This window comes from Camellia sinensis, chromosome 5, assembly GCF_055761805.1.
Source record: "Camellia sinensis isolate YWXY chromosome 5, ASM5576180v1, whole genome shotgun sequence".
NCBI classification, from domain to species: domain Eukaryota; kingdom Viridiplantae; phylum Streptophyta; class Magnoliopsida; order Ericales; family Theaceae; genus Camellia; species Camellia sinensis.
The window spans coordinates 151,216,689-151,230,865 of record NC_138965.1 but is presented as its reverse complement, the minus strand read 5'-3'; the positions used below and the strand labels follow the sequence as shown (position 1 = coordinate 151,230,865).

At 40.7% G+C, this 14,177-nt stretch overlaps 1 protein-coding gene across 1 annotated transcript; it reads left to right on the top strand.

Moving 5' to 3' along the window:
- The first annotated feature begins 12,599 nt into the window (after positions 1-12,599).
- LOC145791786 (uncharacterized) lies at positions 12,600-13,394 on the top strand. Its single transcript, XM_082872223.1, has 2 exons — positions 12,600-12,885; positions 13,000-13,394. Exons 1-2 carry the CDS (start codon positions 12,600-12,602, stop codon positions 13,392-13,394), a joined length of 681 nt encoding a protein of 226 aa, XP_082728349.1.
- The last annotated feature ends 783 nt before the right edge of the window (positions 13,395-14,177 follow it).

The following is a 14,177-nucleotide window of genomic DNA, read 5'->3' as shown; positions in this document are numbered from 1 at the left end:
TTTTTGAAGAATCCGTCTTCCATTTGTCTGGCCTTCACTTCCTCTATAACGGTCGGTTCCACTGAAATCATGGTTAAACATGCCAAACTTCCAACTGATCTTCTGCTCAATGTATCAGCTACTGAGTTTGCTTTACCTGGGTGATATTGAATTTGCATGTCGTAGTCATTCAATAACTCAAGCCATCTTCTCTATCTCAAATTTAACTCCTTCTGAGTGAATAAGTACTTTAAACTCTGATAATCTGTGAAAACTTGGCAAGAAGCCCCATACAAGTAATGACGCCAAATCTTCAAAGCAAACACCACGGCTGCTAGCTCTAAATCTGTCACGACCCAAACCCGGCCCTATGGGTTTAGCACCGTAACCGGCCAGTAATCCGAGATTACCGAAGGCCTACTTAACAGTAGTACAGTAAAACAGAGTTTAGGGCCCGGCGGAAGCCAATACAGTAAATAAATAATGTCCATTGAGCTGTGACAGTCTGTATGCCAAAAAGATTTTTCATGCATTCATACATACAAACAGTACAGTCTATACAAAATTTACAGTCACACAGTACAGGGACCTAATCCCTTGATAACAGTACAGTTAGTAGCTGACAGTCTATATAGTAATCCAATCAGTATGGAGACAGACAGGGGAAAAACAAAACACCCCAAAGCCATAGCATGGCAACTCGGAACCTCGCAGTGACGCGCAAAGGCTGGCTTGACAAAACTGGAGTCTAACCCACGCTCCTAGCTTCGATCTGGTGGCTGAGCACCTACATATATATATATATATAAACAGTGAGCTAAAGCCCAGTGAATAACATAATGCGTAAAGAGGTTAAGAATGAATGTCCTTACAGTAATGAAAACAGTTCATTAAATCAGTATTTCAGTCGTTCAGTCAGTACAATCATATGTGGTACACCCATTAGCATAACAGTATAGTAAACAGTAGGTCTTAAAAGACCGAACAGTAATGATGGCCATCAGTCAGTAACAGTAGTAGTTCCAACAAGGGAACCGACAGAGATTTCTGTCACAGTAACAGTAAACAGTAGGTGCTAAGGATGCCACAATACAGTTCAGAATATAGGACATACATTCATTCAATTAACAGTAATCAGTTCAGAAAACAGTACAGTTCAGTTGTTCAGAAGATAATCATTCGTGAACATATCTTTACACAATCGTTACTCACAGAGTTCTGGGCTGCAGTGTGCTAGAGCGTGTCTCCCCAGTCGCCAACCCTACACAGTTAACAGATGAACACACTAAGCTACGCAGCTGGGAAAGATAATAACTTAATCCCTAATTTGCCTCGGTGTGCTCTACATCTATATCCTCAACAAGACGCCTTAAACTAGGCCTAAGAATGCCTAGAATGGGATGAGGATGCAAAGATGCACGTTTAAAAGCAGTTTCAGAAGTTTCAGAAAAACAGAGTCCCGCTCGAGCGCGGTTTTACCCGCTCGAGCGCGGTTTTACCCGCTCGAGCGGACATGCAATAAGGTACACGCTCGAGCGTCAGATATCCCGCTCGAGCGTACTGTAAAAGTACTGGATGGGTGAAATCTCCGCTCGACGGACGCTCGACGCCCGCTCGAGCTTGAGACACATGACTCCGCTCGAGCGCCCAATCCTTCGCTCGAGCGGATTGTAAAATAGTGCAGAGAAAATACTGGATGCTCGGATTCCACGCTCGAGCGTCACTTAACCCGCTCGAGCGGGAGTGCAGAATCTGGAAAACCCAGATTGCACCTCCTAGCCAAAAACCAAGCTCAAAAGCATAATTTTCAATCCTCTTGGGCTAATTTCTGGAAAAACACTTGTAAACCCATGGAATAACATGATTCAAAACTCAATTTGAGAAATCAAAGCCCAAGGGTGTTTAATTCAAACTCAATTTCAAACCATTTTTCATGAACATGGAGAATATGCAACCATGCATGAATTCAAATCAATTCAAAGCTTCAATTTGATGCTCTAAGGAGCCAATTGTTTCCAAAACATGATGAAATCATGGACTTAAACATAATTGTGGACATGCATGTAACATTTTGCTATGAAAACAACTCAACATCTACAATACAACCATGCATGCAAGGATTGAGCTTCAATTCAACAACAATGAACCAAAACATGACTTAGTTCTACAATGAAGCATGAACCATGCACGAATTAGCTCAAACACAAGAATGAGAAGATGAAATCCTTACCTAGGTCTTGTATTCAAGGTTTGGGAGCTCAAATAGCAATCTACACTTCAATCACCAAGCAATTCTTCAAGATGAATCCAATTTCTCTCACTCTCTCCCTCTCTTCTCTCTTGGTCGGCTATGGCAAGGAGGAAGGCTGAGAAAATGTTTTTGATTTAAGTGTGTACAAGGCTCAACATGTGTGAGGTAGTGGCCCACTTAGTGGCAAGTTTGGTAAATAAGTCAAAGTTTGCAATATAACAATATTTAATCTAATTCAGTCATACCTAATCACATTTCTGATAAATATACCATTAAATCACATAATTTCCAATGATCCCAAAACATCAATCTATTTTCGATTCGGCCGCCGATAAGGCCTTCATTTTGCAGTTTAAACATAAAAATACCAACAGATAATCAAACAATCGAACAGATAAAAATGCAATACAACAGATATGCTCAGTCAATTCAGTTCCAGTTTTCAATCAGTCCATTCAGTACTTCAGTTAGTTCAATTATCTGTCATAAGCAGTCCAGTTTAGCAATAATCAGTAGGTAATTCAGTAATTTTTTTTATTATTTATTTATTTATTTATTTATTTATTTTCGGATAAGCAGTATGGGGGTTGTTACAAAATCATGGGTAGGATAATTCTTTTCGTGAGGTTTTAACTGACGGGATGCATACGCTATAACCTTACCTCCTTGCATTAACACGTAACCCAATCCCCTATGTGAAGCATCACTATAAATCTGAAATTCTTCTTTGCCTGACGGTAGTATAAGTATCGGTGCTGTAACCAACCTCGTCTTTAACTCCCGAAAAGCTGATTCCCTACCCTCGGTCCATTCATACGCCACTCCTTTCTGAGTTAGTTGTGTCAGTGGTGCTGCAATCCTTGAGAAATCCTTCACAAACTTCCTGTAATAGCCGGCCAAACCCAGAAAACTACGAACCTCGGACACATTAGTCGGCGTCGGCCAATTCACGACGACTTCAATCTTACTTGGATCAATAGAGATTCCTTCTTCATTAATCACATGGCCCAAAAATGAAATACTGGAAAGCCAAAATTCACACTTGCTAAGCTTGGCATATAATTTCTTGTCTCTTAGGATTTGTAAGGCTAGTCTCAAATGCTTCTCATGCTCTTCACCACGCTTGGAATAGATCAGTATGTCGTCGATGAAAACAACCACGAACTCGTCTAGGTATGGCTTAAAAACTCTATTCATCAAATCCATGAATGCTGCAGGAGCGTTGGTCACTCCGAAAGGCATTACCAAAAATTCGTAGTGGCCATACCTTGTCTGAAAAGCAGTCTTCTCGACATCCTCGGCCTTAACTTTCAGCTGATGGTAGCCCGACCTCAGATCAATCTTAGAAAAGACCCGTGCCCCTTGTAGTTGATCAAGTAAATCATCAATCCTCGGCAATGGATATTTATTCTTAATGGTCACCTTATTTAGTTCTTGGTAGTCGATACAAAGATGAAGTGTACCATCCTTTTTCTTGACAAATAGAACTGGTGCTTCCCAAGGTGAAATGCTCGGCCTAATAAATCCCTTGTCCAACAATTCGTGTAATTGTAGTTTCAGTTCCTTGAGTTTGGCTGGGGCCATTCTATAGGGTGTTTTGGAGATAGGTTGGGTTCCCGACATAACATCAACCGTAAATTCTATTTCCCTATCCACTAACTGGCCAGGCAATTCATTTGGAAAGACATCGGGGAATTCTCTAACCACGGGGATGTCGGCTAACTCAACATTTCCATTCAAATCACTTAGTATACTACACAGATAACCTTGACACCCCTTCTGGATCAACTTATAAGCTTTCATGGATGAGATTAAGTAAGGTGGGGGTACTACTCCTTTACCCTAGAAAATAACCTCGGCTTGGTTTGGGGGTTTCAGTGTGACATTCTTCGAAACACAATTAATAGATGCATGATTCGTTACTAACCAGTCCATTCCCAATATGACATCAAAGTGAGTCATGCTTAACGGTATTAAATCAACTAATAATTCTACACCCTCAATCACAACGACACACGCCCTATAAATGGATGCAACAATAATAGTTCTCCCAGATGGAGTAGACACATATAACACATAATCAAGGGGTTCTTGTTCTCTATTTAACTTCTCCACAAACTTGGCAGATACAAATGAATGTGTAGAACCTGAATCAATCAATATGTATGCATCTTGAGAGCAGATTGGGAGTATACCTGACATGACTGCCTCAACATTCTGAGTGTCTCCTGGTACAAATGCAAAAACTCTGCCCTGTCTCGCCTGGGCCCTCCTGATGTTATTTCTTGGTGTAGAGCCTGAGACACTCCCATTCTCCTTACCATCATCAGTCATTGCCTTCGGACAGTCTTTCACGCGATGACCCATTTCGCCACATTCAAAACAGGCTCCTGATGCCCAATGGCAAACTCCGGAATGCGGTTTCCCACAACTTGCATACGTCGGCTTAGCATTACCTTCCTGGTTCAAGTTGCCGGAGCTGCCCACATTCGCTTTCTTCTTGGTGTTAAACGGAACTCGGCGATTATCATAGTTCCATCTCTTCCTCTGGCTCTCTCCTGAATTCTGATATCGGTTCAAGTTAGCTTCTGCAAGGATGGCCTTGTCCAATACTCCGGCGTAAGTCAGCATGTTGAGCATGTTAACTCGATCTTGTATCGGCCCATGAAGCCCACTTTTAAACTTCCTGGCTTTTCTATATTCATCATCGACCATGTGAGGCGCATATCTCGCCAACTCGGTAAAAACACGGTCATATTTTGCCACTGTCCTGCTGCCTTGAGTTAGAGTCTGGAACTCTGTAGTCTTGCGGTCTCGAACGCTAAGGGGAAAGTGTTTGTTGTAAAACAACTCTAAAAATCTGGCCCAAGTCAGACCTGGGTTGCTTTCTCGGGTCATCATCCACCACCTTCGTGCATCGTCGTCTAATGTGAACGCGGCCAATGACACCTTCTGGGCGTCGGTGCTGGGAAAAATCTCAAACAGTTTCTCCATTTCCAAGACCCACGCTTCGGCTTTCATCGGCTCTATACCCCCAGAGAATCTCAGCTGTTTCATTTTCTTAAACTCTCGCATCAGGGCTATGGTGCCGTCCCCATATAAAGCTTGCTGTGGAGGCACTTGCGGCGCTGGAGGAGGTGGAGGTAGAGGTGGAACTGCATGTCGGCCGTTTGTCTGCTCGGCCTGGGTAGAAGTAGTACTAGTGTCTTGTGGCCTAGGTTGTCTCAACTCACGGACCAAACCTTCGACCAATCTCTCTAATCTGTCCAATCTGTCTTCGGGATGATCTCGGCCAACTGGTGGTCTACCCCTTCTCATGATGCTAAGAGTATGCAATATGTGACTTTAAAACAGAACGATCAAATAACATGCATGCAAATAACAAATACTCACGCCGAGATGATGCACACATTGCCAAGTAGCAAGCATTATGATGCAATCCTAGCATCAATTCTAAGGGAAATCCTATGCGCTTTAGGACTCGAAGTGTGTGAGTAACGTACTATAGGAAACTTGGGCTCTGATACCAATTTGTCACGACCCCATTCCGCCCCTAATAGAATGGTGCCGTGATGGCCAGTAATCCGAGATTACCGAAGGCCAACTCCCAAAATTCACACACAATCAGAGTATAAATATATAGGGCTCACAAGTACGGAAGCAATATATACAATTCTAATTAGTCCGTAAGAGCTGTGCATAAGTCAAATGGAATGACATACATCTTAACAAGATCTTATAACTTGGGTACAATAAAATGAAGTACAAAAATACATCTTGACCAAAAGGCTTCTCGAGCCATCATATACAAAATACAATGAAATGCAAGCTAAGAAGCATGATCTTCAAGATGCTACAAAATGCGAATCCAAAACAAGTTGCAAAGCACATCTAGGCGTCGCTGTCGTCCTGCTCATCACCTACATATATATAGAGAGGGTGAGCTTGGATATTCAGTGAATGGTACAAGTAATAAAGGGTTTGCATGCCTGATATCCGAGATCTTTAACAAAACAATACATATTCATAGCTTATAACAGAACATGAGATGAATCCAATTCATCTAACAAATCTTTCAAGCTTCATCAATCAAAGTCTTTCAAGGCTTTCAAGTTTCAAGGGATGACATTAACAAAGATTGTGCTACAAATGCTTATAGTCCCCTAGCACGTACGGACTTTCAAGGTTGTGCTACAAATGCTTATAGTCCCCTAGCACGTATGGACTTTCAAAGGTTGTGCTACAAATGCTTATGGTCCCCTAGCACATACGGACTTTCAAGGTTGTGCTACAAATGCTTATGGTCCCCTAGCACGTACGGACTTTCAAGGTTTTATCAAAACCAAGGCTAATACTTGACACACAAAATAGGGATAGTCATTCATGCTTAACAAATACTTTTCCAAAACAAGACAAAGCAAAGCTTTATCAAAATCGCTATAACATAGCTTTATTAAAAATACCACTCACATAGTTCTTCAAACGTTGGGGTTACAAGCAAGGATCCAAGGCCTACAAGCACATAACAAATCCCATTGAATGCACTATCAAACAAGCTTTACATGAATACAAATGATCTCGGCATTCCTTCAAAACTAAGTCGAACCAAAACAAAACACTGTTCCTCATCTTGGAAAACATAATGGGCATGCAAGGAGCATAACTTGTTATTACAAAATCTGAGATTTCATGCTACGAATTCAAAAACATGGACCTGGGCACCCATACTCGAAGATTTTATGAAAACAAACACAAAAACATGAATCTTAATGCAAACTTTCGGATCAAACAATGCTTTTTCTTCAAGAACACATAAATACCACTTTCTCTTTCTAAACCCAACTTTAAATCGATGCATGGCTTGTAAATCAGGTTCGATCATACAATGCAGCTAGATGATCAATAAGAACAACAAGGGTAGATTAAGATTCTAACCTCAAAACACGAACCCAACGGTTTGAACTCTAAGGATCAAGCTTGGAATTCTATTCCTCCTCTAAGAACTTCTCTCTCCTCAAGAACAAGATATGATACAAAATGATACATTTCTCTCTCTGCTGGTTGATTTAACACTCAGATCGGACACGTGGCAATGGTTGGTTGGTTCTTCTAAAAAAGGTGACTGAGTGAAAAGACAAGACTATGACAAAGTGTGTTCAACAAGCAAGATGGCATAGGCACTCCGGCAGGTAATGATCTCGGCTAAGAACAAGGCATCGGCAAGTAAGAGAACAATGATCTCGGCTACGAAGGACAACACTTAGCCTAGCTGTGCCATACCTCGGCCTAGATGTGCCACACCTCGGTCTAGGTCGCACCAATCCAGGAACAAGATCACTTAGGCGCAAAGGTAACATCTCGGCCTAGATAATACACATCTCGACTATGGTGATGAACACCTTGGCCTAGATGATGACATCTCAGCCAACATGCCTTGGTGAAGGTGGAGGTCAACCAAAGTGGTTCCAAGATGGTTCTAAGCCTAAGGTGACCTCGGCTTGGATTAACCTAGGCTAAACACACACACCAAACAAGGAACAAAGCATGCAAGTAACACTTATGCAAGACAAATCAAGGTTTTGCAAATGCAACATATCAAGACAAGATCATGTAATATATGCAAGCATGACTAGAGTAAAGTGAGGGTTGTTACATTTGATGTCAGTGAAGTGAACTTGTATCCCATTCTCACCGCCATCCCATACTATTAACCTGCACGCCACAAACCAGAACATATTAATAACGTACTGAATGTTGCAATGATAATATATGACAACTTAATTAACGAAGAACTTACCCATCTCCTTCTAAGCTGTACATTTGCTCCAGTACCTTCGATCTTCATCTTTCAACATGCCCCACACAATGTGTCTCCGAGTCATTCCAAAACCATTCCATGTTTTACATCCCACATCAATATCCTCGACAATGTATATCTCCCCTGGCTTCGTTGATTTACAAATCCTCACTTTGTCACTCAGTTTGACCCTCTCAAATATGTTGGGGTACTCGTAATCACACAGCATTTACTCTCGTCTTGGCTTTTCTTTCACATGTTTGACCATTGACATAGTCTTCGGTCCAGAACTTGGTTCACTGGACTTGTCATGACAGATAGCTTCTGTGCCTTCAACATCAACACCCAAACCATCACACGCATGTGGAAGTGTCTGGACGTTATGTGAATTCCTCTTACAATCAATGCCTGCAACAGACGAACAAACATACCCATCGGCACAAGTAATACTCACATCTTCACCAAGTTATATATTTGTACAACTTGGTGCATGGGACTAGCTAAGCCTTCGGTCTGCCCTGCATGAGAAGATGATTGTTGCGCAACATCACTACTTGTCTTCGTGGCTGCTCCATTACTGTCGCCCGACCGACTATTACAAGCTGCCCGATGATTCGAGTCACTGTTCGTAACGGACTGCGTAATGTTGTGCACCTCACGAACATCAAGACTATCTTCCAAATCGGTTATTCGCGTGTTTGCTTGTTCAACCATCTTCGTTAGGCGTGCAATCTCAGCATCCTTCATAGTGAGAACACTGTCAAACCCTATCAGCATATTAGTAGCCTGCGCCCCTAGTATCTTCTCCATTGATTCCACACGCTATTCTAATTCACATACTCGTGCGCACTTACTTTCAATGTCCCTCTCCAACAAAGTTACTTTCATTTTAACATTTTCCAATTCATCTTCCATTCCCGTTGGTTCAGGCCGAACGACGTCACCATCTGGTGTGCTTGATGTGACACCCTGAACGTTTAATTAAATACCACATAAATATTTATAGTTATATAATTGTGGGTGTATGTGATAATATATTATTAAATAATTAATAATAAATACAGAATCTAATTTAGCATTGGGTTATATGGGATTAATTAGGGATTTTTATTTAGGGCCAAATTAACAGAAATATGAAATTTTAATACTAGTTGGGTCAAATTAAAGTTAAAGATAGTAAATAAATAAATAAATAATAATAACAATAACGAAAAATAATATATGGAATAAGAATAATAATAATGGCAATAATAAAATGAATAAGTTATATGTGTTATGTAAATTAATTTGTCATTAGTTATCAAATATATGACGAGGAAATTTATTAAGGTAAATTAAGTACCAGTTCTATTTGAGGTATATTAGTTGCTCAAATTTATCAAATAAAAACAAATCAAGGACCATCAATTATCTTAGATTACAAATCTTGCCCAGATTTATCAAATAAAAACAAATCAATGATCATTAATTATTTAGATTACAAATCTGCCGAAATGAGAAATGGAGGGGCCATCTGGACACCTAGGCGTGGGTAGAGGGAGTGAGTCATCACCTTGGGCCTTAGGATAAAGTTGAGTCATCACTTGAAGCGTGTATAAATAGGGGAGGAAGTGCTGTAAGCAAAGGGAGAAATAAAGAAAGAAAAAAAAAACTGAGAGAGAGGTACGCAAGTTGAGGGTAAGGAAGTTATAGTAGGAAAGTTGTGATAGTAAAGTAAGGCTAAGGGTTATAATTAAGGTGAGTTATATTATACCTTGATTTACCATTATATGTTTTACGAATATTTTGAGTTACCATAGCTTATTTTATACAAGTTATATTTATTAAGTTATATAAATAAAAGTTATGTTTATAAATATTTCAGTTACGTGGGTTACTTTCTAAACCCTATTTACTTAAAAGGAAACCCATAGATATGTTTGTTTAAATTTTAATATATATTTGACTATAACTTTATAAATAATTATATTTTGTAAGTATCACCACGGGAGTCCCATGCCTTGGGTGACTTAAATAGCCACTGGCCTCTGTTTGACCACTTTGTGGTCCTCTGTTTGTCATGGATCCATTGACCTCTGTTCTGATTATCGCTTCTGTGACCTCTGCTCTATTCTATTTATACCGTGGTCATGATTATTTATTTACATGATTTTTGTATTCTGCCACTTTAAATAAATTGTCATTTTAAATTAAATTATGCAAATATTTTAGCCTAACTAATTATCCATGGTTGTTTTGTATTCCCTACACTCTTGGCATAATATTTCTCACTCTGGTGTGTGCTTATAGCTGTTACCCTTTCAGGTGACGAGATGTAAGGGAAACCCATAACCCTGCAAAATGGAACCTGCACATGGACTGATGTTGAATCACTATTTTATCTTTCTTTCTTTTTTATATTTTTGCTCCCTTTTGTTTCTAGTCGGGGCTGGTCACTGAATAATAAAATAATGAAAGCCCTAGAAATGTATTTCCTCTTTCTTAAATAGTAAAATGAAGTAAAATTTCTGTTTACTTATTTTTATTTTCGCTTGCGCAGCTTAATTTGCTTCGAATAAGAATAAGTTAGCAAGTTGCGATTCCAACCCTAAGCCCCTGAGTTGGGTCGTGACAAAGGTGGGTATCAAAGCAACAGTTCAAAAAAAAAAAAAAAAAAAAAGAGGTTATAAATAAATCTATAAATAAAACCATATAGCTAAGAAAAATATAGTAAAATAAAAATAAAATAAAATAAAATAATAATAATAAATATTTATCTGTGACGATAGTTTTCCTGTGTAAAATCTCACGTTTATTCTGGTGTTGTAGGGATGTCAAATATTTACCTTGATGATGCTCTTTTGGAATGACCTCTAGGCCATCAATTTAGATGAAATCTTAGCCGAACATCCTGCCCCCGGCCCCGCCTCACCTGAGGGTTGGGGAGATTCCGAGGAAATAGTCAAGGGATTGAACCCAGGCCTTGGCCGGTTGATGGGTCGGCCAATTTATATCCAGGTTGACCCTACCGACGTCCCACACTTATTATGGAGGCACAACCTTGTCCATACACGCAGACGTTTTCTTGGACCATCTCGCGTCCTTGGCGTCGCCCCGGGTCACGACCGCTCGCATTATATTATAGGCCCTCTACTTCCAGAGTTTGCAGCCAGGAGGGGGAATGTGTACCCCGAGGATTATATTTTCACCACAGTCCCTAACCCACTGGAGATCATTAATATTCAAAATGTTGACTTTGATAATGACCTGTCATATGTTGAGACACCTGGCTGGATTGTCGGCCGCGCATTTATGGGTCATATACGGTCTATCCCCAGTTTCACGGTCCAGGTAGCATGGATGTGTTTTGGTGTAGTCCAGTTGGGGTGGGAGTTTGAGCTTTTTATGCAGCACTATTTCCCCTGGTTTTTCAGCCCATCTAACCCACCACTCTAGATCTGGGTAGTAGAAAATCTTTTGTATGCTGATCCTGATGTGTTCTAATCCTTTTTTGTTGACTTTTGTTTTTGTTTACCGCAGAAATGGGACACTAACATATTCTGACTAATGTAATATGAATTGTAAAAAAATAAAAATATGTAATGTTGGCATTTCATATAAATATAGATTGCGCTACATATATATATATATATATATGCTGCGTTGAGAATACAATGCCTCGTTTATTACTTTGTAGAATGGCTAATAATGGTAATGGAAGTGAGTCATCAGTTAGTGGCACTGAATCAATGGAAAGAGCGATTACTAGCTTTCTGCAAGCCTTGCAAACTAATATGAACAATGGGACGCCAGAACGGCGAGAAGGGCCAGTTACCATAAAACAGTTCCAAGATCTGAAACCCACCATATTTACCGGCGGCCCAGATCCAATGGTAGCAGACGCTTGGGGTTAAAGACATGGAAAAGATTTTTCGTGCCCTACCTAGCACCGAGAGACAAAAGGTAACTTTCGTCACTTTCACTTTCAAAGACAATGCACAAGAATGGTGGCTTCTTACTCTGGCCAAATAAGAAATTACGACTTGGGTAAGATTCTTAGAAGTATTCTACGAAAAATACTTTCCAGATTCATTGCGGGAACAGAAGCCATCTGAATTCATACATCTTAAGCAAGGAACCATGACGGTGGCCAAATATAAGAGCAAGTTCACACAACTTGCTCGGTTTGTAACATACGTCATCCCCAATGAAACTCAAAAAGTAAGAAAATTTGAAGCAGGATTGGATGCTGGAATTAAAGACAGACTTGAGGTCTTGAAATTGCCAACCTATGCAGAAGTGGTGGACCGGGCGTACATAACAGAAAAGGGAATTAAAGCCTCGCGTTCTGGAGAACCAAGCTACAAGAAGTGATTCTGGGAAAGGGATAACAGAAGACCCGGTGTTGCACCTCATAAAAAGGTGAATATGAGCACAACCAGCTCAAGCCATTAAGGTCCTACCAACCCCCGATGTGGCACTATTCCAAATTGCCCCACTTGTAGGAGGGCTCATTGGGGACAATGCCATCGAGACACGGGAGCATGTTTTAGATGCGAACAATTTGGCCACTTGCTAAGGGATTGTCCAAAGATGGTTAATCCTACAGCTAGCCCCTCTGGCCCAATCAAGAGACCCACGGGACCTGGAGGAGAAAAGAAGGATCAAAACCACCAAGGTCGGGCTTTCGCCTTGGTACTTGGAAAATCGGAAGTTACCGAAAATGTTGTGACAGGTACACTTTCTGTTTGTGGCCTTTTAGCTCATGTCTTTATTGACTCTGGGTCAACTCATTCTTTTGTTGCACCACACTTTGTTGCCAAGTTGACATCAACACCTGAACCATTAGGATACACATTGTCTGTGTCTTTTCCTTCTGGTAAGTCTGCCTGTAGTACTGATGTGTACAGATGTTATGTTGTATTCCTAAAAGGCAAAACCTTATATGTAGACTTGATTCCCCTCCACATTGGAAACTTTGATGTAATCTGAGGTATGGATTGGCTGGCTGCCAACCACGCCTCTATCAATTGTAAGGCCAAAAAGGTCTCTCTCAAGTTACCAAACCAACCCGAACTTATCTTTGATGGGGCTGAAGTTTCTAACCCTTCCTGTATTATATCCTCCATGGCGTCCCAACGACTTTTAAGAAAGGGTTATGGTAGCTATATTTGTTATGTGATTGATGCACGAAAAGAGGCCTCTATCGTTAATGTAATTCCTGTAGTTCAAGAATTCCCAGATGTCTTTCTCGAAGATCTACCCGATATTCCAGTTGATCGGGAGATCGAATTCACCATTGAAACCCAACCTGGCACGCAGCCTATATCAAAAGCTCCTTATCGCATATCAATGACAGAATTGAAAGAGCTGAAGACTCAACTCTAGGAACTCTTGAACAAAGGTTTTATTCGACCTAGTACCTCACCCTGGGGAGCTCTAGTATTGTTCGTGAAGAAAAAAGATAGCCCAATGAGATTATGTATCGATTACCGGGAGCTGAATAAGGTTACCATCAAAAATCAATATCCTCTGCCGCGAATCGATGACTTGTTCGATCAACTTCAAGGCGCACAAGTATTTCCCAAAATCGACTAACGTTCTGGCTACCATCAACTAAAAGTTAAAACGGAAAGCATTGAAAAGACTGCCTTCAGAACCCGTTACGGACACTACGAATTTCTCGTCATGTCTTTTGGCGTCACAAATGCCCCAGCAACCTTCATGGACCTCATGAACAGAGTGTTCAAACCCTATCTTGATGAGTTCGTCATTGTCTTCATTGATGACATCCTCATATACTCCAAGTCACCAGAGGCCCATGAGCAACACTTGCGAATGGTTCTACAAACGCTACGTGATCATAAACTTTATGCCAAGTTGAAGAAATGCGAATTCTGGATCACTAGTGTACACCTTCTCGGTCACGTCATTAATAAATATGGCATCTCGGTTGACCCCCAAAAAGTTGCAGCAATCGTGGACTGGCCACGACCCACTAATGTGTCAGAAATCCGAAGTTTCTTGGGTCTAACTAGTTATTATCGACGCTTCGTGCAAGATTTCTCAAAGATAGCATCGCCCTTGACCCAGCTAACTCAGAAGAACACACCCTTTGAATGGACTGATAAACAGGAGCGTTGCTTTCAAGAATTAAAAGGTCGACTTGTG